At 46.0% G+C, this 27,289-nt stretch overlaps 2 protein-coding genes across 2 annotated transcripts; both read right to left on the reverse strand.

Moving 5' to 3' along the window:
• Positions 1-8,187: 8,187 nt before the first annotated feature.
• On the reverse strand, positions 8,188-18,100 carry IGBP1 (immunoglobulin binding protein 1). The gene is made up of 6 exons (XM_053374188.1): positions 17,872-18,100; positions 12,758-13,084; positions 12,088-12,283; positions 10,775-10,854; positions 9,467-9,579; positions 8,188-8,663 (listed from the first exon to the last, which is right to left on the reverse strand). The coding sequence occupies exons 1-6, from the start codon at positions 18,072-18,074 to the stop codon at positions 8,527-8,529; spliced, it is 1,056 nt and encodes a 351-aa protein (XP_053230163.1). The 5' UTR covers positions 18,075-18,100; the 3' UTR covers positions 8,188-8,526.
• Positions 18,101-20,652: 2,552 nt separating this feature from the next.
• On the reverse strand, positions 20,653-24,686 carry LOC128406645 (protein Wnt-11b-like). Its single transcript, XM_053374189.1, has 5 exons — positions 24,463-24,686; positions 23,520-23,749; positions 22,151-22,428; positions 21,685-21,977; positions 20,653-21,339 (listed from the first exon to the last, which is right to left on the reverse strand). Exons 1-5 carry the CDS (start codon positions 24,531-24,533, stop codon positions 21,165-21,167), a joined length of 1,047 nt encoding a protein of 348 aa, XP_053230164.1. The 5' UTR covers positions 24,534-24,686; the 3' UTR covers positions 20,653-21,164.
• Positions 24,687-27,289: the final 2,603 nt, after the last annotated feature.

The following is a 27,289-nucleotide window of genomic DNA, read 5'->3' on the forward strand; positions in this document are numbered from 1 at the left end:
TTTGTCTCCTGAGACAGATGGATGCCAACAACAGTAAGTTATAATGTTTCTTTCTTTTCTGTATACATTTTTCAAGAGAGTTCTGTGTGGATTTCCAAATTGCTGTGGTTTTGAGAAACTCATTGCAGAAACTTTTCCTAGTGGGTTAAATGGTTTTTGTCATTAAGAATATAAGAAGAGCCTTGCGGGATCAGGCCAATGGCCCATCCAGTCTATCATCTTGTTCTCAAAGTGGCCAACCAGATGCCCCTTGTGGGAAACAGGATTCAAGGGCAAAAGCACCCTCCCTTTCTATGGTTTCCAGCAACTGGCATTCAGAAACATTGCTGCCTCCAACTGGGGCTGCCCCAGATCTCCCCAGTCATTGTAAAGGGAGGGAGAGCGAGTGCAGTACCGCCAGCACCAGCAGCATGTGTTTGGAGAGATTTGAGGTGGCAGATTGGGGGCATCCTAAAAACTATGACTCATGTTGAGCCCACTCCAGCAGGAATGTCCCCAAATGTCTAGGTGCGTTGGGCAATGTGTTCAACCACAGGAATTCCCTTCAAGGATTTTTTTTTCCTGTGACACAGAAGCTTGTTTTCTTCTACTCCAGAGAGGAGGATTCAAATTACAAGGAGATTCTGACAAAATATTAGGAAGAACTTTCTGATGGCAAGAGTATTTAAAGAGTAGAACAGATTCCCCCAGAAGGTGGTGGACTCTCCTTCATTGGAGATTTTAAGTCAGGGGTAGTCAACCTTTTTATACCTACCGCCCACTAATGCATCTTTCTTGATGGTAAAATTTCCTTACCGCCCACCAGTGCTCGATGGGAGGAGGATTCAGCTTGTGCCATAGAACCCCCTACCGCCCACCTAGAATCCTGAAACTCCCACTAGTGGGTGGTAGGGACCAGGTTGACAATCTCTGTTTTAAGCAGAGGTTGGATGACCACCTGTCAGGGACTCCTAAGCTGTGATTCCTGCATTGCAGGGATTGGACAAGATAACGCTTGGGATCCCTGCCAATCCAATGATTCCACCACTCTGTTATTCTACCCTGCTCTTCCTCCCAAAGGGCATCAAACAACAAGCAATAAACCATAAAAACACATATTGAAAACATTTATGGAAAAGTGTATTTCTACTCATGCATCATAAGCTGCTCAGATGCCTTCACATTTTGCCAATGTTTTTGAAATGAGGGGAGAGTGAAAATGGGTTCCTTGAAAAGTATCTGCTCTAGCTCCTAGTAATAATACCCACTCTGATAAGGCTATATCCTGCCAAGTCTCTTATCTCTGTTTTGTGTCCCTCATGCCTCTGCGGGATTATCTCTGAGGCCACGGCGCAGCTGAGCATCAATGTGCAGTGTGTCAATGGGGTCAGCCTGCTTCCATCCATAATGAGACTGATCCCAGGCATCTCCATCTTCTGTCTGTGTGTGGGAGGGGGTCCTGTCCTTCACCCTGGCTTGTCTTCTTGAAGAATTTCTGCCCTTACCTTCTGCATTTGGTACTTTGAGTTAGGTGGACCAAGATGGCAAGTAGGATCTATCAGCAAGTGTCATTCTGCAGTTAGAGTGTCAAACGAGGACATGCAAGATATCATGGTTTGAATCCCCACACAACTGTGAAGCTCACTTGGGTGACCTTGGAGGCTAGTCACCTATGTTGCATACTTGATGAAATGTGGAGAGAACTATTTATGCCACTTCAAGCTCCTTGAAGAAAAAAGGCAGCGTAGAAATGGAATAAACAAATGCAGGAGTGGTATCTATTTCTTCATTTTGTTTATTTTATTTTTATTTCAAATGTATAAATTTTAACAAGGGATGAATTTTTGCATACAAACAAGAAAGCAACAACAAAACAACAAAAATGCACTAAAATCATATGGAATGTAGCATCTGGTGGGAGAAGACAAAATGACTGCAATGTTTTCCATGCAAAGATGCATTTTCTTAAAATAATCATGCAGAATCACACAATGCTCTTACACACAATAATAAGACTTTGCCAGAAGCCTTGTGCCAACGTACTTAGTGGTATGTCCAGGGCCGGATTTAGGTTTGATGAGGCCCTAAGCTACTGAAGGTAATGGGGCCCTTTATTTGTCCAGCTGTCCTTTGTCAACAACAAATTGTCCCTGTTGTTTTTTGTTGTTGAATATATTCTATATGTTAATTTATGAACCTAATAGGTATCTAAAGCCATTTGCACATAACAAAATATGTATCTTATCAAAGTAATTGTTGAACTGAAATACAATTAAGAAGAAGTATATTAATAGTGAAATACTTTTAAAATTTTTGTTGGGGGGCAAGCAAGAGAGTGGGGCCCTAAGCTAGAGCTTGTTTAGCTTATACACAAATCCGGCACTGGGTATGTCCCATTAAGCTCAATTGGATTTACTTCTGAGTAGACATAAAGAGGATCAGGCTATTAGGCTGCAGTCCTATGACACTTACTTGGGAGGAAGTATCAATGAATTCAGCAGGTTTGATTTAGAAGTAAATATAAGTAGGATCTGGGTAGGCTCATCTAAACAAGAGTGTTTTCAGCATGCATCCGTATCAGTAGGCAAGGAATTCCGGGGTGTAGGTGCTGCCACATTAATGATCGAGTTCTCACAAATGCGGAAGGTAGAAATGTAAACAGACATTGCTTTCTGTATCTGTCACATGAAGCACTTTTCTGTTGCCCTGCAGTTCAGCAGCCAAATGAATGAATGAATGGGGAATTAACACAACTATTTTCCTTGCTTTCCAGTTACTAGCAGTCCAGCAGAAATATGAAGAACATATAGAATCATAGAACTGCAGATTTGGAAGGCACACCCAAGGGTCATAAAGTCCAACCCCCGGCAATATGATGTTCAGTGAATTACAATGCTGTTTTGGGGAAACATGGAGATCTCTGGAGGACGGACTCGGTTGGTGTGGGACACTTGCCTCTGCCTAAGCCACCATTATTCAGAGTGTTTCCTTGGCCAGCCCTCCCAGTGTGAACCCATCACTGATGTGAAGAACTCCGTAAGCTGAACCGCTGGGCCCTTGAGCACATTGCCCAGAGGTAGGACTCCTGATCCCATAATTGTTCACTCCAGAGCAGCTTAAGGTCGGCAGATTAGCCGCAGCTATTTCTGTCAAGGTTAAGGGATGCAACGAACTTGCTTGTTTCAAGAAACACGCTCAGTCCAACCAGCCTTTACTTAAACAGAAAGTTTGTTGTTCAGTTTTCTGCAAACTGCTCTGAAAGCCTTTTTTGGCTAAAGGAATACAGTTGTATTAATGACAACTGCAGCCGGCTAAAGAAAGAGCTTTGATTAAAGCCATTAAACAGAAGCTATGGATGAAATGAAAGGTAAGGAGAGCCATAGGTACTAAGATTTCTCAGAAGAAAAATGAGTGGTGGTTGCAAAAATGAGCCACCAGCAATTATGAAGTCTTCCTCTCTAAGAAATCATAGAATTGTAGAATTGGAAAGAACTCTCAAGGGTCATCTAGTCCAATTCCTGCAATGCAGAGACCACAACTAAAGAGTCCCTTGCAAACAGCTATCCAACTTCTGCTTTAAACCCCCCAACAAAGGAGAGTCCACCACTTTCTGAGGGTGTCCTCTCCACTGTCTAGTGGCTGTTCTTCCATCAGAAAGTTCTTCCTAATGTTTAGTTGGAATCCCATTTCTTATCATTTCAATCCATTGGTTTGGGTCCTCCTCCCCAGAGCAGCAGAAAACAAGCTGGCCTCCGTCTTCTCTATAACAGCCCTTCAGGAATCTGAAGATGGCTCTCATGTCACCTCTTGGTCTCCTCTTCTCAAAGCTGAACACCACAGACTCCCTAAACAATGTCTCTTGGTTTCCAGACCCTTCATCATCTCAGTCGCACTCCAAGGCAGAATAATAGTGGCACTATTTTGTCCCTCGATCTGGGCACTTGATTTGGATGTAGCCTAGAATAGCATTAGCTTTATTTGCTTTATTTGCTGCTGCATCACACTGTTGCCTCACTGTAAGCTTGAGGTCTTCTTAGAGCCCTGGATCCTTTTCAGATCTCCTGCTGTTTGCAGGGCTTCTCTTTGGGGCATCTGGTTGGCCACTGTGAGAAGAGGATGCTGGGATAGATGGACCACAGGCAGGTTCTTCTTACAGGGCCCTGTGTACAGAACACCCCCCTCCACTGGGTGGGAGAAGCCAAGGCGGGGTAAATAGTGGGATGTTGCAGCTTTGGTAAATTGTGCACAGGACGCGGGTGGCACTGTGGGTTAAACCACAGAGCCTAGGGCTTGCCGATCAGAAGGTCGGCGGTTCAAATCCCCGCGACGGGGTGAGCTCCCGTTGCTCGGTCCCTGCTCCTGCCAACCTAGCAGTGCAAAAGCACCTCAAAGTGCAAGTAGATAAATAGGTACCACTCCGGCAGGAAGGTAAACAGCGTTTCCGTGCACTGCTGTGGTTCGCCAGAAGCGGCTTAGTCATGCTGGCCACATGACTCCAGCTGTACACTGGCTCCCTCAGCCAATAAAGCGAGATGAGCGCTGCAATCCAAGTTGCACAACTGGACCTAATGGTCAGGGGTCCCTTTACCTTTTACATAGGCTTTTACCTTTTACATAGTCAGACCCTCACTCTGCCTAGCTCAGTACTGCCAACACCGACTGGCAACAATCCCTTCCAGCTCTACGATTCTATGATTCAAAGCCTATTAGTTTAAAACGTGGTTCTGGATTATTATTATTTTAAAGACTTTCTAGATAATGAATCATATTCTTTTTGTTTCAACAGGTAGGGGGTGATTTTTGTTTATTTACTTTGGTTTTAATGTGGAGTCCGTTCGGGCAGGTCCCAACCTGGCTGCCCTTCCAATCTCCTGTGGTGACAGATGGTGGTCACTGCTCATCTGTAATTAATTGAACTCTCTTGACTGCAGTCTTCCTAATGCAGCTCGAATTATCTCCTGGGCAGGCTGGCTGCAAAGGCCTCGCCCCATCCAGCCCTTACATAAGGATTTCCCAACACCAGCTTATTTCCACAGCTGATCTTTGTGTACCACTCGTTAACCTGGGAAGGAAGCCTATCTAGGAGAAGGAAAGCGCTAATCCTAAACCTTTGCTGCCTCGTGGGATATCTTCAGGTGAAGAAAAGGCTAAGGAGTAAACCCTACAAAAGTCCAGAGTAGAGTCCCTAAACTGGCTGGATGGCACCTTGTATGCCTCCTTCCGGCAGCTCGTGCAGCCAAGCTGGTGCCAAACATATAGTTCTGCTTTTCTTTGGACTATATCAGCGCAGCCAAGAGGGGAGGTCTTGTTGTTTCGGCAGCCTAGGACTGTTAATAGTATTTTATTCATGATTTGTTGATTATTATATGTTTGATGCTGTACTTGTCATGTTCTGTTGCAGGCGTCCTCAAACTCGGACCTCTAGATGGTTTGAGACTACAATTCCCATCATCCCTGACCACTGGTCCTGCTAGCTAGGGATCATGGGAGTTGTAGGCCAAAAACATCTGGAGAGCTGAGTTTGAGGAAGCCTGTTCTGTTCTGTTCTGTTCCCATTATTGGTTGGTTGCAAAGCTGCTTTGGGATTCATAAAATAAAATCAATCAAAGCAAATCACTTAAATTTGGACATACATCATTTGGAAGAGCTTCCTCCCTTGAAGATGCTATCAATAAGTGGCAGGGAGGGGGGAAAGCTATTTGCATCCACCTGTCCCGAGAGACAATGGAGTGTGCCTCCCAGGGGTGCAGTTAAACCACTGGGGCACAAGCCTGGACAGTGTGAATGGAGGTTCTGGGCTACTCAGATGACAAGAAAGCTTCCGACAGATTGACTTCACCCTCAAAGGTGCACTTTTCCATTGTCTCTCGAGACAGACAGATGCCAACCAACCTACCGAAAAGGAGGCAGGGATGACCACCAACTTGGATGGTTTTTAAAGAGGATTGGACAAATCCAGGGGAGGGTTATGCTCTGCGCCCCCAGTCAGAAGCAGCAATGCCTCTGAATACCAGTTGCTAGAAACTGCAGCAGGGGAGAGGGTTCTTGTGTCTGCACAACTGGATGAGCATCCTTCAATTCCTTCATCCAAGTCATTTATAAAAACATTGAACTACTACGGGCCCAGGACAGATCCCTGTGGTGGCAACCCACTTGTCTCTTTCTTCCAGGTGATGAGGAACCATTAGTGAACGCTCTTTGGCTTCAGTCAACCAGCTACAAATCCACCTAAAAGTTACATCTAGCCCATGTTTTGCCAGCGTCTCTGCAAGAATATCTTGGGGGACTTTGTCAAAAGTCTTACTGAAATAAAAATGCACTACATCCACAGCATTCCCGATACACCAAGCTTGTAAAGGTAAAGGTACCCCTGACCATTGTGTCCTGACGCGGACAACTCTGAGGTTGCGGCACTCATCTCGCTTTACTGGCTGAGGGAGCTGGCGTTTGTCTGCACAGCTTCCGGGTCATGTGGCCAGCATGACTAAGCAGCTTCTGGCGAACCAGAGCAGAACACGGAAACGCCGTTTACCGTCCCACCGGAGCAGTACCTATTTATCTACTTGCACTTGATGTGCTTTCGAACTGCTAGGTGGGCAGGAGCTCACCCCATCGCAGGGATTCGAACCGCCGACCTTCTGTTCGGCAAGCCCTAGGCTCTGTGGTTTAGAGCACAGCGCCACCCATGCCCACACCAAACTTGTAACTCTTATCAAAACAAGAAATGAGATTCGTCTAGCATGACTTGTTTCTGAGAAACCCATGCTGGGTCTTAGGAATCACAGCATCCTTTTCACAGTTTTAATTATCTGTTCTAGGACCTTCCCTGGTATCAGTGTCAAGCTCACCAGTCAGTAGTTACTTGGTTCTTCTTCTCCCCGCCTTTTTTGAAGAAGGGGTCACTTGCCCGCCTCCAGTCTGCAAGGACCTCACTTGTTCTCCAATAATTCTTGGAGGTTATAGACAGAGACTCTGCGATTACATCTGCAAGCTCCTTTAGTACCCCCTAACTCATCAGGCCCTGGAGATTTGAATACAGTGGTACCTCAGGTTACATACGCTTCAGGGTACAGACTCCGCTAACCCAGAAATAGTACCTCGGGTTAAGAACTTTGCTTCAGGATGAGAACAGAAATCGTGCGGCAGCAGCGGGAGGCCCCATTAGCTAAAGGGGTGCTTCAGGTTAAGAACAGTTTCAGGTTAAGTACAGACCTCCGGAACGAATTAAGTACTTAACCTGAGGTACCACTGTACATTTAAAGAGGTTAGGTGTTTCCTTATCACCTCTTTCCCCATCTTGGGCTACAGCTCCCTCCTTACATCATTTATTCTGTTATCACCAGGTTCGGCATTGCTTTCCTTTTGGAGAAAGGCAGAGGCAAAGTAGGGGTTGAGCAGTTCCACCTTCTCTGTCATCCAGTAGCATTTCCCTGCCTTCTCTACACAAATGACCTACTACTTGCTTGTTCTTCGTTTCAAACATGGCCAAAGAAACTTTTATTATTTTTAACCTCTCTTGTATGCCTGAGTTCATCCTGAGCTTTGCCCTGCCTGACTCTCTCCCTGAAACTACTCTTGGCTACTCTTCATGAGTTCCCCATTCTTCCATTTCTTATATATGCCCTTCCTAAATCTCAGTGCATCTGTAATCTCCTTATGCAGCCACACCAGTTTCCTTAGATGCCTCTCACTTTTTTTTCTTGTTGGAATTTTCTGCATTTGGAGCTTCAATATTTCATTTTAATAAACTCCCACCCATCTTGGACTCACTTCTCTTTGAGTATTTCTGACCATGGGATCTCACCCAGTAGCTCAAGCTTAAACTTGCCTGATCCTGCAGGTTCTTCTAATATTCTCATGTTCTTATCAAACACCAGAGGGCTGGAGCTTTCTGACTAAACAGCAGCTGTATGCCCAAAGCTCAGTGAGGTCTCATGGAGATTGGGAACAATTACTCTGAATCCTCCTTCCAGCAACCAGGCAAGAGAACTGTGTGCACTTCAACACTCTTTAACTGGTTACAGAATCAGTTGGTAGGTATCCCCAAAAGCCATCTAGTCCAACCTCCTGCAATTGAGTCTCTCCTATATATACCATTCTGCTCTTTTGCCTTTCTCTTATTTTTATTGTATGTTTGTTTGTTTGTTTGTTTGTTTGATTCACTTCAAGAAAACCTCCCCCCCCCCGCTTAAGTGATAAACTGAGGAAGGCATTTCATGTTACTTTATTTAAATACAGAAAGAATAAGTTACAGCAACTACGAGTTAACTCCATAAGGCTTATCCACTCAGCTTGCTGAGGACTCCTTTAGGAAACAAGGATAACCAACTTCTCCATAGGGATTGTCCATCTGGGGGAAGATGCTTTCACTACTTCCAGATTCCTGGCCAGGGGAACCTGACACAAGCCCCCCAACACAAAAAACCTTCTCTTTTTGAAAACCTTCTCCTCTGGAGAGAGAGGGGTCCGCAGGGTGGGGGGCTCAATCCTCTGGTTCTTGTGGAGGGTGCTCGGGTCACAGGCTCCTCCTCTCGAGGAGGCACTTGGTCAGCCCATGTTCTTGCGGTTGCCGTAGCCCCTGGGGTGAAGTTCCTTCCACTCATCCCACTCCCGGGCTTTGCGCAAAGCTTCATCGTCATCCTTCTCCTCCGCTTTCTCTTCTTCCTGCTGCTTTTCTGCAGCTGCTGCAGGACCAAAAAAGGGTAAAACCAGACTGAGAGCACAGTAGGGAGGAAAACTATGAATGCACTATGATTCCTGCATTGCAGGGTGTTGGACTATATTACCTTTCTGGGTTCTTTTCAACCCAACAGTTCTGTGATTCCATGAACAACCACAACAGTTCTCTTACACTGTAGGATTTTAAACAGAGGGTGGGTGCACAGGGATTCTTTCCTGCATCGCAGGGGGTTGGACTAGAGGACCCCATGGAGTTCCTTCCAATTCTACTATTCTAAATCTTCAGCCTACTGTTATCTGCTGCTGCTGGAAGGCAGCGGGGAGACATTGCAGGGGAGACATTAATCAGGGCTTTGGCTAATTAATATTCTTCAGCCTTTTAAATGTGTTTGTGGGAAGGGGGGCATTGTTTTGTTGTTTCTGTTCTAACTACTTATATGTGCTTTTATCTTGTATTTTTATCAAATCAAATCAATCAATCAATCAATAAACAAATGAAACAAAGCTATTCAGAGTGGGGGATTTCCAGTCTATGCTGCTCATAGACACAACTTATTTATCGCAATTCTGTCCCACCTTTGTTCTTCCAGGATCTCAAGGTGGCATACACAGTTCTCTCTTCATCTGCATTTCATCCCCACAACAACCCTGCCAGGTAGGTGATACTGAGAGGCAGTGACTGGTCGCCACAGTCACACCCAGGGAGCTTCACAGCCAAGTGGGGATTTGAACCCTGTCTCTCCCGGGCCCTACTCTCTCACCATTACAAGAGGCATCCTTCCCCCACACCCCTGCTCCGAATAAATACCTGAGGCCGCTTGTGATATGCCCTGATCAGGAAGGGCTCCTTGCTTTCGATGCTGCTCATACCAGTCATCCACTGTCATCGTGGCCAGGCTTGGGTAGCCAGCGCCAAACACCCTATAAGAAAGGAATGAACATTTTTATCATTTAATCATTCAGCGCAGTGGTGGAGCAGAGCTGTGCTCTAGTCCTAGCAAGATGGGAGTCTCTTTGGCTGAGGGGTTCCCATGTTTGGGAGACAGGTCTAGGATGGAACTGCCCTACCTCTGAAGAAAGAAGTGCGGAGCTACAGGGTATTCCTGGATACATATTTGTCACTTACAGAATCATAGAACTGTAGAGTTGGAAGGTGTCCCTGAGAGTCAATGCATGAATCACAGTTCAAGAATACATGAAAGGCAGTCATCCAAATTTCACTTTGAAATATTCAGTGAAGGAAGATTGTGGTTGTTTTTGTTATTGCCAACATCATCACCATTATTCATAGAATCAGTTGTTTATTATTGTGTTTATTATTATTAAAATTTGTATACAGCCCTTCATCTGTAGAGTGCAGAGTGGTTCACAACACAAACATACATAAAATTACAATATAAACAAACACAAAATACATAATTAAAACAATAACAAAAGCAAACCAATCCCTCCACCACAACAGCACATTTAAAAGGACATTGGATGTCGCCTAGCACTTAAAGATGTATAATGAAAACACCAGGCGGACCTCCACAAACGGGGAGCCACTGTAGAAAAGGCCTGTTTTCATGTTGCCACATGAGGCATGCAAAGAAGGGCCTCAGATGGTGACTGGAGGGTGCAGGTATGTTCCTATGGAGAGAGGTGGTCCTTGAAGGACTGTGGTCCCAAGGCATTTAAGGCTTTATAAGTTAAAACCAGCACTTTGAATTGGGCCCGGAAGCTAATGGGCAGCCAGTGCAGTCAGGCCAGGATTGGTGCATTATGCTCAAACCATCTTGCCCTGGTGAGCAACCTGGCAGCCAAGTTCTGTACCAGCTGAAGTTTCTGAACTGTCTTCAGAGGAAGCCCTATGTAGAATGCATTGCATCAATCTAACCTAGAGGTTAGCTGGAAAAATCCCCCAGAGCCATCTGGAAACCCATTGGGTCCATCAGCCTCTGAGAACGGACCATCCTCATAGGTTCCCCACCTCTGCAGAATCGTAGAGCTGGAGGGGGCCCCAAGTGTCATCCAGTCCAACCCCCTGCAATGCAGGAATCGTAACCAGCATCACACACCTGGAAGGAGCCAGCCCCCCCGAATGCCCCCCCTGAAAAGAGCAGAGCACCCATACTTTGCCTGGGCAGTATCCCGGGTCAGGATGAAGGGCTTCAACGGAGGCCCAAGCGGGCGTGGAGGCTGCGTCCCTGTACCCTAGAGAGGATAAAAAACCTATTTCAGCACACAATCCAAAAGACACATTCTACCCTCCACAGCCAACTGAAGGACCCCACCCCATGACACCCACCCAGTGACAGGTGACGGATTCTGCTGCCCACAGGTCACCTCAGATTCTCCCAAGTGGGGAAGGACCATAGGTCAGTGGTGGAGAATTTGCCTTGCAAGCAAAAGGTCCTGGGTTCAGTCCCATCGCCTTCTGCAGGTAGGGCTGGAAGCCACTGCTGCCAGTCAGTGTTGGTGGTACTGAGTTGAACGGAGCAAGGGTCTGACACAGTATAAGGCAGCTTCCTATGTTCCTAGATACAATTTACCAAAGCTGCAACATTCAACTATCTGCCCTGCCCTGCTTCTGGCCGGATCTGGAAGAGGTGGCTGTTCTGTACACAGGGCCCTGTAAGAGGAGCTGGCCATCTCACCCAGCCAACCAGGTGCCAAAGGGAAGCCGGCAAGCAGGACACAAGCATTACAGAACTCTCCCCTCCTGCAGCTTCCAGCAACTGGTATTCAGCGCAAAGTTAAACTGTGGAACTCGCTTCCATAAGAGGCAGTGATGGCCACCAATCTTTAGAACAGGATTAGGGAAATTCACGGAGGAGAGGGCTGTCGATGGCTAAGAGCCACAATGGCTCTGCCCTGCCTGCACATTCAGAGGCTGCAATGCTACTCTTGTGCTCTGAGTCTGTTTGCATGGGTTCCCTTTGGGGCACCTAGTTGGCCCCTGTGAGAAGAGGAGGCTGGACTAGATGGGCCATTGGCCTGATCCAGAAGGTTCTTCTTATCTTCTCTTATGTCTAGGTCCTGCTTGCAGGCTTCCCGTAGCAGACATCTGGGTGGCCGCTGTGATGGGATGCTGGGCAAGATGGGCCCCTGGCCTGATCCAGCAGGGCTCTTCTTATGTCTTCATGGGTGTGGTCAAAGGACATCTGGGGAGCCCAGGCTGCTCCAGGGCTTCTGTAGCACCTCTGTGGGGTGGGAAGTGGTATTCTGACAGAGGGCTCCCATGTTTTTCACATGTAAGGGGTCACATCGCTACCACCACAACCGCAGGGGACCACTCAGATGCTATCTTCCCCTTGTAGAGCAGGAATTGAAGAGCAGGAACAGATCCCAAGGGGCATCTAGTCCAACCCGCTGCAATGCCTGAAGTGCTTTCAGACCCCACAAAGGCAGAGAGGGCGGTCCCCTCCCCATGTCCCACCACCCTACCTGTTTCAAGGCATCCCGCCGAATGAGGATAGCGACTTCCTGATCAATGCTCTCGATTTCCTCCAGGCTTGTGCTAATCCACTTCTTGATCTGGAGCAAGTAGAACTCCCGGATCTGCTCCTCCTCTGCCTGGCCACCGTCGATGAAGGGCTTCAGGGTGGCCAGCTGGTTCTCGAGCTCCTTCTTCTGCTTATATCTGTTTGGGGAAAGGACATGGAGGGGTTGGCCTAGATGACTCTCCCTTCTAACTCTAAAGATAGGTTGGAAAGGCATTTGTCAAGGATTCCTGCTTTGCTGGGGGCTGGACCGGATGATCCCTGAGGTGTCTTCCCGGATTCAAGGGATAAGGCTTTGAAAAACATTTATGTTCCTGTCTATTTTAAATTTGAGCACTTTGCTTTCCCTGTTTTACAAAACAGCTTCTTTGAGCCTGTTTTCTAAACTGCTGTCTTAAGTTTAGGTATTCAACCCACTGCATTATTTTATAATTATGGTTTTTCCAATGAAATTATTGTTTTATTTCTGGCTTAATTTAATTATTGTTTATTCTGAAACATACCAGAATTTAAATATTACCAAAAAGGTATCATAGTAACTGAAAATATTTAAAATCAAAATGACTTGAAACTGACATTTGCCACCCATTTTCCAGGAAGGCCTCCCCACTCACCTTTCGATCTTCGCCTGCCTGTTGGATGCCATGGCAAGGATAGCCGTCTGCTGATCAGTCCCCAGAACAGAGTTGATGTTGCTACCGGAGGACTCACTTTCATCCCCGCTCTCCACCTCCACCTCCACCTCCCGTGGGAGTTGGAAGCGCCCAATCCCATAGTCTTTGCAGACCTTCAGGAAGTCCATGAAGCCAGCACGGGCCCTCTGTACATGCTCCAGGCGCTTGCTGGGGTTGACCTGCTTCAAGACGAGGGCCGCCAACAGAGCAGGGACCAGCATGAACTTCAGATCGGCTGAGGAGATCTCCTCCAGCTCTTCGTTGTGGCTGAAAGGAGAGAGCAGAGTAAAAATCATAGAGTTGGAAGAGATGCCCCAAGGGCCATCTAGTTCAGCCCTGCTGCAATGCTGGAATTAGAGCTAGAGAATCTGGCCAAGCTCTGCAGAAAAAACCTCCAATGGAGGGGAGTCCACCACCAGTTTCCCTCCCTCTCTCATAATAATAATAATAATAATAATAATAATAATAATAATTTATTATTTATACCCCACCCATCTGGCTGAGTTTCCCCAGCCACTCTGGGCAGCTCCCAATCAAGTGTTAAAAACAGTACAGCATTAAATATTAAAAACTTCCCTAAACTTCCATGACAAAACAATTCACTCACTTTTCAGAGCCACACCAGAGCTGGGGCAGGCTGGATCAGATTTGGATATCAAGAGAATTAACAATAAGAGTGTCGAAATGTGAGATACAACCCAGAACACTATCTGACCATAGCTCAATAATGTTACATTTAAATTGGAAGACCCAGGGTATGTACAGATGGAGAATGAACGACTATTTATTTGAAAAAGAAGAAGTGATTGAAAAGGCTAAAACTACCTTGAAAGACTACTTTGATTTAAATATCAATAAAGAGACAAATATGGATATAGTCTGGGATGCCAGTAAGGCAGTGTTAAGAGGTTTTCTGATACAACAAAATAGTCAAAGAAAAAAGGTGAGAGAACAAAAAAAAAGAAGAGTTAATTACCCTATTAAGAGAATGTGAAAAGAACCTGATAGAGAAACCGAATGATGAAAGTAATAAGCAATTGTATAAGATGTTACAAGCACAATACTCAATATTAATAAATCAAGAGGTAGAATGGGGAATTAATGAAACAAAAATTCTTCGAATCTGCAAAGAAAACTGGAAAATTCCTGGCGTGGCAATTGAGAAAAAGGAGAAAACAAAATATCATCAATAAAGTTAAAGTAGAAGAACAAATCTTGGAGGACCCTAATGAAATAAAAAAGAGCTTCCTTAAATTTTATGAAAATCTATACAAAAGAGAAGAAGAAGGTGCAATAGAAATAGGAAAATATCTGGAAGAAAATAGAATCAACAGTATATCAGAGGAGGAAAAAAGTCTATTAAAAAAACCATAAAAGCAGAGGAAATTCAGGAGGCGATAAAGAAGATGAAACTGGGGAAAGCCCCGGGGCCAGATGGCTTATCGGCCAAGTATTATAAAGTCCTAGAAGAACTTTTAACACCGGTGCTTTGTGAAGTAATGAATGAGATCTTAAGAGGAGGAAGAATACCAGCGTCCTGGAAAGAGGCATACATCACGCTGATACCGAAATCTGACTCGGATAAACTTAATATTAAGAACTACAGACCGATTTCATTATTGAATAATGATTATAAGATCTTTGCAGACGTAATGGCGAGTTGACTTAAAAAGTGCTTAGTCAATCTTATCCATAATGACCAGGCTGGTTTTTTACCTAATAGGCAAATAAAAGACAACGTAAGACATATAATAAACATTATTGAATACCTAGAATGCAAAAATGAAATTCCCGCGGTATTAATGTTCATTGACGCCGAAAAGGCTTTTGACAATGTATCCTGGCGTTTTCTAATAAAATGTTTGGAAATGACAGGGATAGAGGGCACATTCTTGGAAGGAATAAAAGCAATTTACTCATAACAAAGTGCTAAACTAATTATCAATAATAACTTAACAGAATCCTTTGAAATTTCGAAGGGTACAAGACAGGGGTGCCCTCTGTCACCTCTTTTGTTTATTATGATGTTAGAAATAATTACAAATAAGATAAGGAAAACTTCAGAAATATGCGGAATAAGAATTGGAGTGAAAGAATATAAACTGAAAGCATATGCCGATGACCTTATGTTGTCGTTGGATGACCCAAAAGAAAGTGTCGGTAAAGTGTTAGGTTTGTTAGAAGAATTCGGAAAGCTATCCGGCTTCAAATTAAATAGAACAAAAACTAAAATGGTGACTAAAAATATGAAAGAAGAGGTAAAAAAACCATCTCGAATTACAGACTGGAATTAAAGTAACTAAAAAAGGTAAAATACCTTGGAATTTGGCTAACGATGAAGAATATAAATTTAATGGAAGATAACTACACAACCACATGGAAAGAAATAAGGAAGGACTTGGATACTTGGAACAGAACAAAACTCTCTTGGTCGGGAAGAATGGCGGCAATTAAGATGAGTTTATTACCGAAATTGCTGTTCTTATTCCAAAATATACCGATAATTAGGGGAACCTCAGTATTTAGATTGGCAGAAAGTACTCTCTAAATTTATTTGGCAAGGAAAAAGGCCAAGAATTAGATTCAAATTACTCACAGATCAAAGAGATAGGGGAGGATTTGCGGTTCCAAATTTGAAGCTGTATTATGAAGCCTCGTGCCTCTGTTGGGTTAAGGATTGGATTGTCATCAAAAATACAGATGTTAGATTTAGAAGGATTCAATATAAGATTTGGTTGGCACGCTTATCTATGGCGTAATAAGGGAAAGGTCCACAAAGGATTTTCTAATCACATTATTAGAGGGCCATTATTAGAAGTGTGGGAGAGAAACAAGAAACTATTGGAAAAAAATACCCCTTGGTGGTTATCACCAATCAATATTTTAACAATAATAAAAAAAAAACATTGAAGGAGAAAGATGGACCTATGAAGATTTGCTAGTAAAAACAGAAAATGGATGGAGGATTAGGCCATATGAAGAGATAAAGAACAAATTGACAGGTTGGATCCAATTTCACCAAATTAATGCTATATGGACTGAAGATAAAAAGAATGGGATGAATGAGAAAAAATCTAGATTCCAGATAGAAATATTAGAAAGCAAATCAAAACTACTATCGAAAATGTACAGCTAGTTGCTTGAATGGAACACCAAAGATGAAGAAATAAAGGAGGTAATGGTGAGATGGGCAATGGACGTTGGTTACAACATCGAGTTTGATAAATGGAAGACACTATGGAATAAAGGTATGAGATTCTCCGCATGTACAACACTCAGAGAGAATATGTATAAAATGATGTACAGGTGGTACATCACGCCTGTAAAATTGGAAAAAATGTACAAAACCGGAGATAAATCATGCTGGAAATGTAGGATCAAGGAGGGCGATTTTTATCATATGTGGTGGTCGTGTGAGGTAATCAGAAAGTTTTGGGAATCTGTTTACAATGAACTAAAAAAAATCTTCAAATATACCTTCACAAAAAAACCCAAGGCCTTCCTTCTGGGGATAATTGGAGAAGAAATCAAAAAGGAAGATCAAACACTTTTCTTATATGCAACGGTGGCTGCTAGAATCCTAATAGCGCAAAATTGGAAAACATCAAAAATCCCAACTATAAACGAGTGGCAATCCAAATTATTTGATTATATAGAATTGGCAAAAATGACACAGAAAATAAGAAACCAAAAAGGTATAAAGTTCAATAATGAATGGAACAAATTTATGGCATACATTGAAACAGAGGTAAAAAATCTAAAAATCACAGTAGGCTCGATATAACGCTTGTGACGTAAAGAGCTTTAAGGAAATAAAACTGCAGATAGGAAAAATCTTTATAACACATTCCAAAGCCGAGCTGAAGGGAAGTCAATTAATGTTGTGTGATTTAGTTATTTAGTTACTGTAAGTTAATCTGTTGGTGTCTCATGTTATGTAATGTTTCTTTTTTCTTTTGTACTATTTTTGTATGTATTTTTATTATTATTTTGTGTGTGTGTGTCTTGTATGTCTCGTTTGTTGTTTCAATGTCTGATGTGGTATAAGGAATTGAAACTAATAAAAATTTAAATAATAATAATAATAAACTTCCCTAAACAGGGCTGCCTTTGGATGTATTTTAAAGATAGGATAGCTCCTTATTTCCTTCACATCTGAAAGGAGGGTGTTCCACAGGGTGGGCGCCACTACCGAGAAGGCCCTCTGTCTGGTTCCCTGTAACCTCACTTCTCTCATAAAACTAGAATGCATGGACAATTTTTTCAAAGTCCTTCTTCACACAGCACATAGCTAATTCGTGGAGTTCCCTACCGCAGCGGAACACAGATGGCTTTACAAGAGGACAGGTTCATGGAAGAGGAGAGGGCTATGAATGGCTACTAGTCACAATGGCTTAGGTAGCCCTCAGTGAAGCCTACACAGGGTGGCCATTGAGGCTCCCAGCCTCTGTGTGTGTGTACACAAATGCGTGTTGGGGTGCCAAACTGGGTCTTTGACCTGGGCAAAATAAATCCTAGTTTTGCCCCTGTGGGCCACTGTGAGAACAAGATGCAGAACTAGATGGGCGATTGGCCTGATCCAGCAGCCAGGCTCTTAGAATTATATAACTGTAGAGTTGGAAGGGACCATGAGGGTCAACTTGTCCAACCCAGGGCAACATAGGAGTCTTTTGCCCAATGCTAAGAATCTCAGGCACTATTTGCTGAACTATTTTAAAAACAGGGAAAAGCAATAGAAGAACCAAATCAAAAAGCTTTTATTCCATAAATTGGGAAAAACTGTCTATGAAATGTCAGGATCTGAGCAGAGAATGCATGGTGGGGGTGGCCACCTCCCTCTTCTATTGTGAAGGGGTGAGATCCAGCCCAAGCAAAAGCTTGTGGCGGCGAGGAGCAGAGTGCCTCTGGAGCCACAAGCTGAAGATTGGACTGCAGCACTGCCGGTTTCTAAAGGTCATCGGGCAGGCGCTGCCATCCCGAGGTAGACTGTGAGCCATGGACAGCCCCCCCCATGGGGTGTACATGTGGCGCCCTCTGCACATGCTCTACGGCACCTGAAGAGCTGGAGCTCGGCGACGGCGCTGGCGGCGCGTTCCAGGAGGCCGATCCCGCGCTGCACCTTCCGCTGCACAGCGGGCGCCCCCGACGAAGGTTCCGCGGCGCTGCCATCCTCCACCTCCTCCAGCAGTCGCCAGCCGGACTCCAGCAGCTCCGACAGCCGAAGCGGCTCCTCCGTAGTTGTGCTCGCCGCCATCATGGGAGAGGCGGATGTGGAGGGAAAGGAGCGGACGGAAGTGGTACCGTCTTGCGGCTGAAGGAGGTGCCGCCATCTTTAACGAGGGCCTGCAGTGGGCGCCGTGACGCCCACGGGTTCCACCGGCGGAAGGAGGAAGAGAGGGTTCGGGCGGAAGCGGCGACATCGTACCGCTGAAGACGGCGGCGCCATGCTGAAGGAGGGCAGCAGAAGTGACAGCCGGCGCCATCTTGGTTTGGGGCTATTTCCCCGCCCCCCGGAGCGGCACCGCCTCCTCGCTTTGCGGGCCCCGCCTTCCCCTCAGCAAGCGGAGGAGCCAATGGCGGGGTGGGAGAGGGTAGGGACTACCCTGCAGGGCTGTTGTGTCAGCTGATAGGAGGGTTCCAGAGAAAGGGGGGCTGGGGGGCGGGGTCCTGGCACTTGTTCCGCTCCCGGTTCATCATCATTGCATTACTTATTACTATTGATGACGATGTTATGGGGGAAATTGGGGTTACGCTTTTACTGCCCTGCCCCCATCAAGGAAATGATAACACAATGAGACAACAAAAAGGAAGGCCAGCGGTTGATCTTTACCGACCTGTTGCAACAGAGACATCCCCCCCCCCCAAATCCGGCAGCCCTTGCAAGGTGAGGGAATCCAGAACAAAAGCATGTTACAATTTTTTAACCCTTGGGTGGTACCTTCCTCTGTCACAGAAAGACCACTCCAAAAACGCCACTGATGCATCGCAAAACGGGTTGTCCATGTAAATCCGATCATGCTCAGGGTTCATGTTTCTCCAACATATTTGCAAGTCTGCCAATCAAGATGCCCAACAATACCTGATAATTGCCCTTCCTGGTCTGTCTGATAGATCCTTTTGAAATGGGGAATACCTTGACTCCAGAATCCGTTATCAATGACCTGTTTCATTCATGCAGATAGATATCTGCTCCTTTGACAAGTCTGCTTGGACAGTTATCAATACTTGTTAAACCAGTTTCACAGAGGGGAGGCTCAGGAAGAATTTCCTGCTATGTGACTGGAGGAGTCTTGAGGTTGGCTAGGGGTTAAGAATGGCTCCTGTATTGCTCTCCATTCTTTTTCAGCTCAGGTTTCACTGTTAAAAGTGGTATTTCATTAATTTTTCCATAACAATAATGATGGACATTATTGTTGGTATGGACATTATTATGGTATTAATCACTGTGCTTGTTCTCACTTCTGTTGTTCATTTTTATTATTCATTGTTGCTGTTATTGGTATTAATCATTTGTTATTATTTTTATATTTTATTGGATTTTAGGAATCTAGAAAGATAGAAATGAAAACATTAAGTTGCTGGTGTTCTTGGCTGCATATGCATTTGCACCATAATCTCATTTAACCCCCACAACAACCCTGTGATGTAGGACATATTGAGAGCAGCAACTGGCCAAAGGTCACCCAGTAGGCTCCATGGCCAAGTGGGAATTTGAGGTCTATTTGCCCACATGATATTTAGGTGTTAATATACCCCCAAATCTAAAACAAATCAAGCCAATTTTATATCCCTTGAAAAGTTTTGTTTTGTTTTTTAAGAAAAAGATATCAAAACTGCCCAAAATTTAACATATCAAACTTGGAGAAAACAGCAGAAGTTGAAATGCATTCTTTCTTGAAAATGATGCATTGGTTCCAGGTGACAGCTGTGCCCTCTGCCAGTTGATGAGGATCCCCTTTGCACCTTCATCTACATCACTGATCAAAGGGAGTTGGATTTGATGACCCTTAGGGGTCCCTTCCAACTCTACTGTTCTGGAATTCTGAAAGATGTGGAAAAGCTCTAAGCCGTTTTTTAAAATCAGTTTTCTGATTGAAGGATACATTTGACAAATCACACCAGCGAAATCTCCTAAACCAGTAAGCTGATTGACAAGAGAGAAGGTCAGTCCGGTGAGATTTTAGCCTTGGCAAACCCAGCCTGCTTTGGCTAATTGTTTGTAAGAAGCTTGCAGATGATAAATGAGTCGGATCTGATCAAGAACCTCCTCTTGACTGCCCAGATTCAGAGAACTGTAGAGTTGGAAGGGACCTCAATGGTCACCTAGTCCAACCCTCTCCCTGAAATGCAGGAATTGCAGCAAAAGGAATCCCTGACTGACTGACAGCCGACCTCTGTTGAAAAGCCTCTGAAAAATCATCGCATTGTAGCGTGGGAAGGGACTCCAAGGGCCATCTAGTCCAACCCCCTGCAATGCAAAGAGGGCTGTTAACAGTGGTATAATAAAGGCCATTTTTTAAAAAGATAAATTATTATTTATTGTTTAATTGCTTGCTTGCTACTGCACTTTTGGGTTGTTAAAAATTGTAATAAATGGCTAGATATTTGTTCATCTGGAGTTCTCCTGCATTACTCCAGAAGAGCAAATAAAGATTTTAAAACAGGCTTAAACAGACAGAAGATTGGTCAAACTAGTATTGTTAATATTGTGAGCTCACAAGACAAGATGAACACATAGTGAAAATATCTTTGGAGCATCAAAGCTGTTATATTGGGCGTCACAAGCTTGACCTAAAGTCAATTGTTTTGTTTTGAACCTTAGCAGAACCTCATTGTTTGATAAATACTGATACTTCATTACTTAAAAGAATGATGAGCCACAACATTCTTAAAATTAAATATTATTTCTGTAACAACTGTAATAATTTTGGTATATATACTTTGACACAACTTTTATAATATAATCAGAAACATTTATCTGAGTGTTGGTTGTAGTTCTACTTTTATTTTTATGCAATTGTCACATGTCACATGCTGTAATAAGATATATCTCAATGCCACCATGTTAAACAGTTGAAAAATGAAAATGAATAAAAAAAAATTATGAGAAGAAATAAAATTAGATGCTATTGCTGAAAAAAGTAAATGAAATACTGTAGTTTATAAAAAGTTAACTGTGATTTTAAAGCTAAAAGAAATTTGGGAAAAAATTAAAGTTAAATTACTATTTTTTAAATATATATAATTATATATAAAATTATATATATAAATATATCTGTTTATCTCTCTGTATATGAACCCTCTCGTTGGAAAGACGTATAGCTTAACTCGGGGGCCCAGCCTCTGGTCACTTGCAGACGTGTTTTTCAACCACCCGCTGGCACTTCTTGCAGGTCACATAGCAGCACCAATGGTATCTGCAGCGGCACTTCTCCTCCACCCTCTCTGCATATGTGTTGTAGCCCCGGCCGCAGCAGAGGAGGCGGCACCCGCCACTGCCCGCTGAAGTCTTGTTGCAAGGCCTGTTGGGGCGTGAGAGAACATAAGAATCTGAGAAGAGAGCCTGGCTGCCGGATCAGGCCAAAAGGGACTAATCCCGCCCAACATTCTCTTTTCACAGTAGCCAAACACCCCTAACAGCCTAGGAATCTAGGCAGACTGCTTCTGGGCCCGTTGGTTCCATAAGAACATGAGAAAAGCCCTGTCAGATTTGGCCGACAGCCCAACAAAAACAAAGCAAAATCAAAGAATCATAGTGATGAAAGGGATCTCCAACTAAACCAACCCCCTGCACTGGCAGTGGGATGACAGAGGTTCTGGGTTCGGGAATCAAGGCTTCTGTATGTATCATGCAAGGATTTACTCACCTATCCTGAGTCCCCAAGGAGCCCAGCTTGGGGTTCTTCAGACAGTAAGTGGGGGAATGTACAAGGTAGGCCAGTTCATCTGCCTTCAGGGGCCGGAGCCTGCCTCCTCTGGGTGCCAGCTGCCTTCTGCTGCCCACAAGCCAAGGCATCACCTGCGTGGCCTCCAGGTACTTGGATTTGAGCTCTGAGCCAATAGTGGCTAAATCCCGCAAGCCTTTCCAGCAGGTCTTGAGAGTGCAAGATCCAGACACCCCATGGCACTTGCACATAGTCTCCAAGGAGTCTGACAGGACCTGGGAGAGGAGGAGGCGGAAAGATAAGAGACTGTCAGGCACCCGAGTGGGGAGAATTGAACCTCCTGCACCCACAATTCTCTCACCTGGATTCTCCAGTACCAGATAATAAAATCAGGGACCCAGGGGTCATCTAGCCCAACCCCCTGCAGTGCAGGAATGACCCTACTCACCTGCCGGCCCACTGCATTGTTATGGAGGTTTAGGACCCTGGAGATCTGCCTCCCCGCCTTGCTGAACTTCATGGGGCCGTCAACAAAGGCAGAGCCCAGCTGGAGTCCGAAGGGGAGATTGTCCCCACAGCCACCCCACTGAAAGCTGGGGTGGGGTGTCTCAGAAGGAGTGGAGCCACAGAAGCAGAAAGGGACCTGCCCAGAAGCACAGGCCCGGGCAATGGAGTGGCTGGCGGCGGAAGATGCCAGGGCGTAAACAAAGGCGGACTCCCTGGTGCCTGCAAGAAAAAGAGTCAATGAAATTTGTTTTATAAAGCAATGCACAGCATGGAGAAAATGGAAAGAGGCAAGTATTATTTATTATCTTAATTAAATTGCTAGGAGGCAGCAAAGGCTACCAAAGAGGAGATGTAGCAAAAGTTTTGAAAATTAGGCATGACATGGAAGAATGTTTTCCTCCCTCTCTCAAACTTGTGGACCTCCAATGAAGCTGAAGTGGTGCATGATTGAGGACAGATAAAAGGAAGGACATATTAGTTAAAACTATGGAACTCACTCCTGCAGGAAGCAGTAAGGTAAAGGTAAAGGGACCCCTGACCGTTAGGTCCAGTCGTGACCGACTCTGGGGTTGTGGCGTTCATCTCGCTTTATTGGCCAAGGGAGCCAGCGTACAGCTTCTGGGTGATGTGGCCAGCATAACCAAGCCGCTTCTGGCAAACTAGAGCAGCGCACGGAAACGCCGTTTACCTTCCCGCCAGAGCGGTACCTATTATCTACTTGCACTTTGACATGCTTTCAAACTGCTAGGTTGGCAGGAGCTGGGACCGAGCAACGGGAGCTCACCCCGTCGCAGGGATTCGAACCACTGACCTTCTGATCGGCAAGTCCTAGGCTCTGTGGTTTAACCCACAGCGCCACCCGCAGCAGGAAGCAGTAATGACCACTAAACTGGATGGCTCTAAAAGAGGATTGGTCAAATTCAGGGAGAAGAGGGCTATCAAGGCAGCTAGCCACAATGGCTATGTTCTGATACCACAGAAATGGTTCTGAACCCCTGTTTCTGGAGGGGAAGAGTTTCGCTTGTGCTCAGGTTGTAGGCTTCCTATAATGGGCATCAGGTCAGTCAGTATGAGAACAGAATGTGGGACTGGGTGGCCCTTGACCTGATCCAGTAGGGCTCTTATGGAACCTTGAAGGGGGTTGAATTAGATGACCCCTGGGGTCCCTTCCAACCAATTCTATGATTCTAACTGGGGAGGGGGAACTCTCTAAGTGGCCCACGTTCCCACCTGGGCAAAGGAGGCTGGATCCAGCCATGGGTGCTTTCCTCAGAGAAAGGGACGAAGATGGAACAAAGGTTGATCATTACCCCTCTGTAGGTCTGGGGCCAAGTGAGGCGCCCCCTCGACGGACGAGCAGTTCCACCGGGAGCTGGCAAAGGTCTGTTGGCAGACAGCCTTGGTCTGGCGTGCTGCTTCCACCAGGCTGGGCATCGCCTCCAGGTGCCTCCGGCATAGCCGGGCGAGGGCGTCCGATGCTAGAAGGCGGCAGTCCTGGGGGTTATCCCAGGCCACTTGCGTCCCATTGGCTGCCAGGCTCCTGAAGCGGGGGTGAGAGAGAAAAAGAATGAGAGCTGTCATGACACCTGTAGAAGACACCTGGTTTCCACTGCCCGCAACGGACCCACAAGTGGTCACTCTACCCATCTGTGGGTGGCGTCAGGGAACCTCCCCAGTCCCTGGGGGTAGGATGGCGAGGGAAGCTCCCTGCAGATGGCGCTGCCGCCTTTAGAAACCTAGGTGGGGGGCATAAAGGAGGCATCAGAGAGGCTTTGTGTTGATCCTGCAAGGCTGGCTGACATTGGAGGGGCTGTGCCATCTGCCAGGGGTTCTTTAGCCCTGGTTGCTGCCTTGTGCTGGATTGGGCTACTCCCTTCCATCTCTGCAATTCTGCGTTTCTATGGCCTCGGAGTGCAGCGGCCTCTCCCCTTCCTTGGAGGTTTTGAAGCAGAGGTTGGACGGCCATCTGCCAGGGCGATTTCAGCTGTGATTCTCGCATTGCGGGCATGCGAAGCGGGGGGGGTAGAGGGTTTGGACTGGATAACCCATTGGGTCCTGGGCTGTGTTTGCAAGGCGGGCTGGTGTGGAGGGAAATCCCTGGGAGCTGGCATCGTCGTCGGGGCTTCCCTGAACCCTGCAGAGCGGGCTGGTGAGGCATTCCTTCGTCCCCCGCTGGGCTTGGGGACAGAGAAGACGCACCCCTGCCAGGAACCCCCTCACCCCAACCCACCTACCCACCCCAAAGGGACTCACAACCACTGGATGGCGGCGCAGAGGCCAAGGCTGGGAAGCAGAAGGGCAAGCCCCATCCAGGAGCAGCGCATGGCTGGCGGAAAGAAAGGCCGCGGAAGGGCGCAGAGGCCTCTTAAAAGGGCTGCTCCCCGACGCAATGGGCGGTCACCAGGCCCAGGTGGCGACTGGGAGGGTCGCCAGCCTTGCCGTAGGCAACTTTTGCCGTCGGGCCACTTCGTCGACGCTACTGCAATTCCTCCTTGGCCCACTAGAGGGGGTGCGTCTCCGCTTCCTCCCGCGAGCGTGGTGCTCCCGGGAAAAATGTGCGAAGGATTGGAACGCAGCCCAGACGGGGTGTGGATTGAAGTGACCTGGGAGGGAGTGAAACGGGGTGGGGGCACCCTCTTGGAAAGTGAAGATCCTACAAACGTAGAGATTATGTATTTGTTTTTGCATTCATACTCCATCCTCCCCCCCCCCCAGGAGCCTAAGGTTGTTGGTGTCCATCTGTCTGGAGAGACAATGGAGTGCACCTCCAGGGGTGAAGTCAAACTGCTCTCCAGGGAGCAAGCCTGGGCAGTGTGTATGGATTGCGACTACCGAGAAGGCCCTCTGCCTGGTTCCCTGTAACTTCACTTCTTGCAGTGAGGGAACCACCAGCAGACCCTCGGAGGAGGATCTCAGTGTCCAGGCTGAGCAATGGGGGTGGAGACGCTGCTTCAGGTATACTGGGCCGAGGCTGTTTAAGGCTTTAAAGATCAGCACCAACACTTTGAATTGTGCTCGGAAATGTACTGAGAGCCAGTGAAGATCCTTTGGACCAATGTTACATGGTCCCAGCAGCCACTCCCAGTCTCTCAGCTGCATTTTGGATCAGTTGTAGTTTACGGGTCACCTTCAAAGGTAGCCCCACGTAGAGCGCATTGCAGTAGTCCAAGAGGGAGATAACTAGAGCATGCACCACTCTGGTGAGACAGTCTGTGGGCAGGTAGGGTCTCAGCCTGCGTACCAGATGGAGCTGGTAAACAGCTGCCCTGAACACAGAATTGGCCAGTGCCTCCATGGACAGCTGTGAGTCCAAAATGACCCCCAGGTATCACACCTGGTCCTTCAGGGGCACAGTTACCCCGTTCAGAACCAAGGAATATGCCCCCCACCTGCCCCCTGTCCCCAGACAAAGTACTTCTGTATTGTCAGGATTCAGTCTGTTGACTGCCACCACCACCACTCTAGGCACTCGCACAGGACGTTCTTCCACTGTGTTCTTCCACTGTGCCCTCAGTATGCAACGATTGGAAAGTTGTAAGACTACACTGAATATTTACGCATTCCAGGGACCTTTTAAAACAAATAGCCATTGAAATGCATCAAAATGGGCTCTGGTTCTGCTCCCCAGCCTGAAAACAGTCAGGATCTGGTCCATTAAGTTAAAGGAAGGATGAAGTATACAGAGGTTGGTGGGTCATCAGTCAGGGATGGTTTAGCTGTGGTTCCAGCATTGCAGGGGGTTGTGCTAGGTGCCCTCAGAGCTTCCTTCCAACCCTAAAATCCTATGATTTTCACAGATGGACATTCAGCCCTGAGGGAATCATCTGAGCCTCAACATGTAAAGAAAAGCTGGATTTGGGGATCGGTAGAAACTCCCATCCCTCTGTGTGCTTCTAGGTGCTCTACCAGTGATGCAAAATCCACCCTGGAAGCCAGTGGGTTTTCCAGCTGGGGGATTACCTGAGAAATCTCTTGGACTCCCTTCCCTCAAATAGCCGATTTCCCTTTGGGGCTAAGAGGCTCTCCCAGGTCCTCTGAGGTTCCTCCTTGGTTTTGCTTTCCCTTCTGGACTCTTCCACTGCTCCCCATTAAGCCTCCCAGTGCCTAGTCTGTGGCTTCTGTGGTCCTGAGAAATGCACAACCCTTATCATCTTCCTGCAGACACCCAGGTCTATTTATACACCAAACCTCCTTCCTTTGGGACAGTGGAAGAGGCACTGCAGGGTGGCTTTTAGAGGCTGCAATGGGCTTCCTCCAGGTACACCTCCTGTTTTGGGTGCTGCTGCCTGTTTTTCTGAGAGCATGGCCTCGCCAAAAGGAGACCCCCAAACTTCTGCCCTGCTGGAAGGTAAGGCACCTAGAATCATAGAATTGTAGAGTTGGAAGGGGACAGTCATCCAGTCCAACCACTCATTGGAGTTTTTTTATACAGAGGTTGGGTCTGTATATATTAGAATATGTCAAGAGATTCTAATCCAGGGCTGGGGACATCTATGGCCCTCCAGATGTCCTTGGACTACAGCCAGCATGGCCAATGGTCAAGACTGATGGGATTTGTAGTCACAGGTTCCCTAGGCTTGCTCTAATCTATTGGACACACAGCCCTCTCAAGGGTGAGCTTTCACCTCTGTCAAAATTAAATCCCAAAAATATTGTACCAAATTAGATTTTGCCATCAATATGTACTGAGTTTATTGCAACCTGTCTGACAATATCCAGCTCCCGTATCTTTTTACGGGGTTCCATAGATCCGTAAGTTAAATTAAGGAATATGGAATACAATTTAGAAACTAATCTTCCCCCACCCATTGTGTTTAATAAATTTATAAATTGTGTTAAGGGTCTCAGAGTTTGCGTTTTATGTTCTTTTGTATTAAAACTATGAATTTGATTAAAAGAAGCCATTTTGACTCTCCCAAAGGGACCTCAAATATTTATCTGCAGTGGGAATTACATTGTCCAAGTAGCAGGGCCATTCCTTTGAAATGGTAAATAGATTAGTTCCTAAATCTCTTATTTACTAGTTTACACCTATTGACAGCAAACGCTCAGCTTAACAGAAACTTGCCAGACTGGATTT

This window comes from Podarcis raffonei, chromosome Z (assembly GCF_027172205.1).
Source record: "Podarcis raffonei isolate rPodRaf1 chromosome Z, rPodRaf1.pri, whole genome shotgun sequence".
In the NCBI taxonomy this organism is placed as follows: domain Eukaryota; kingdom Metazoa; phylum Chordata; class Lepidosauria; order Squamata; family Lacertidae; genus Podarcis; species Podarcis raffonei.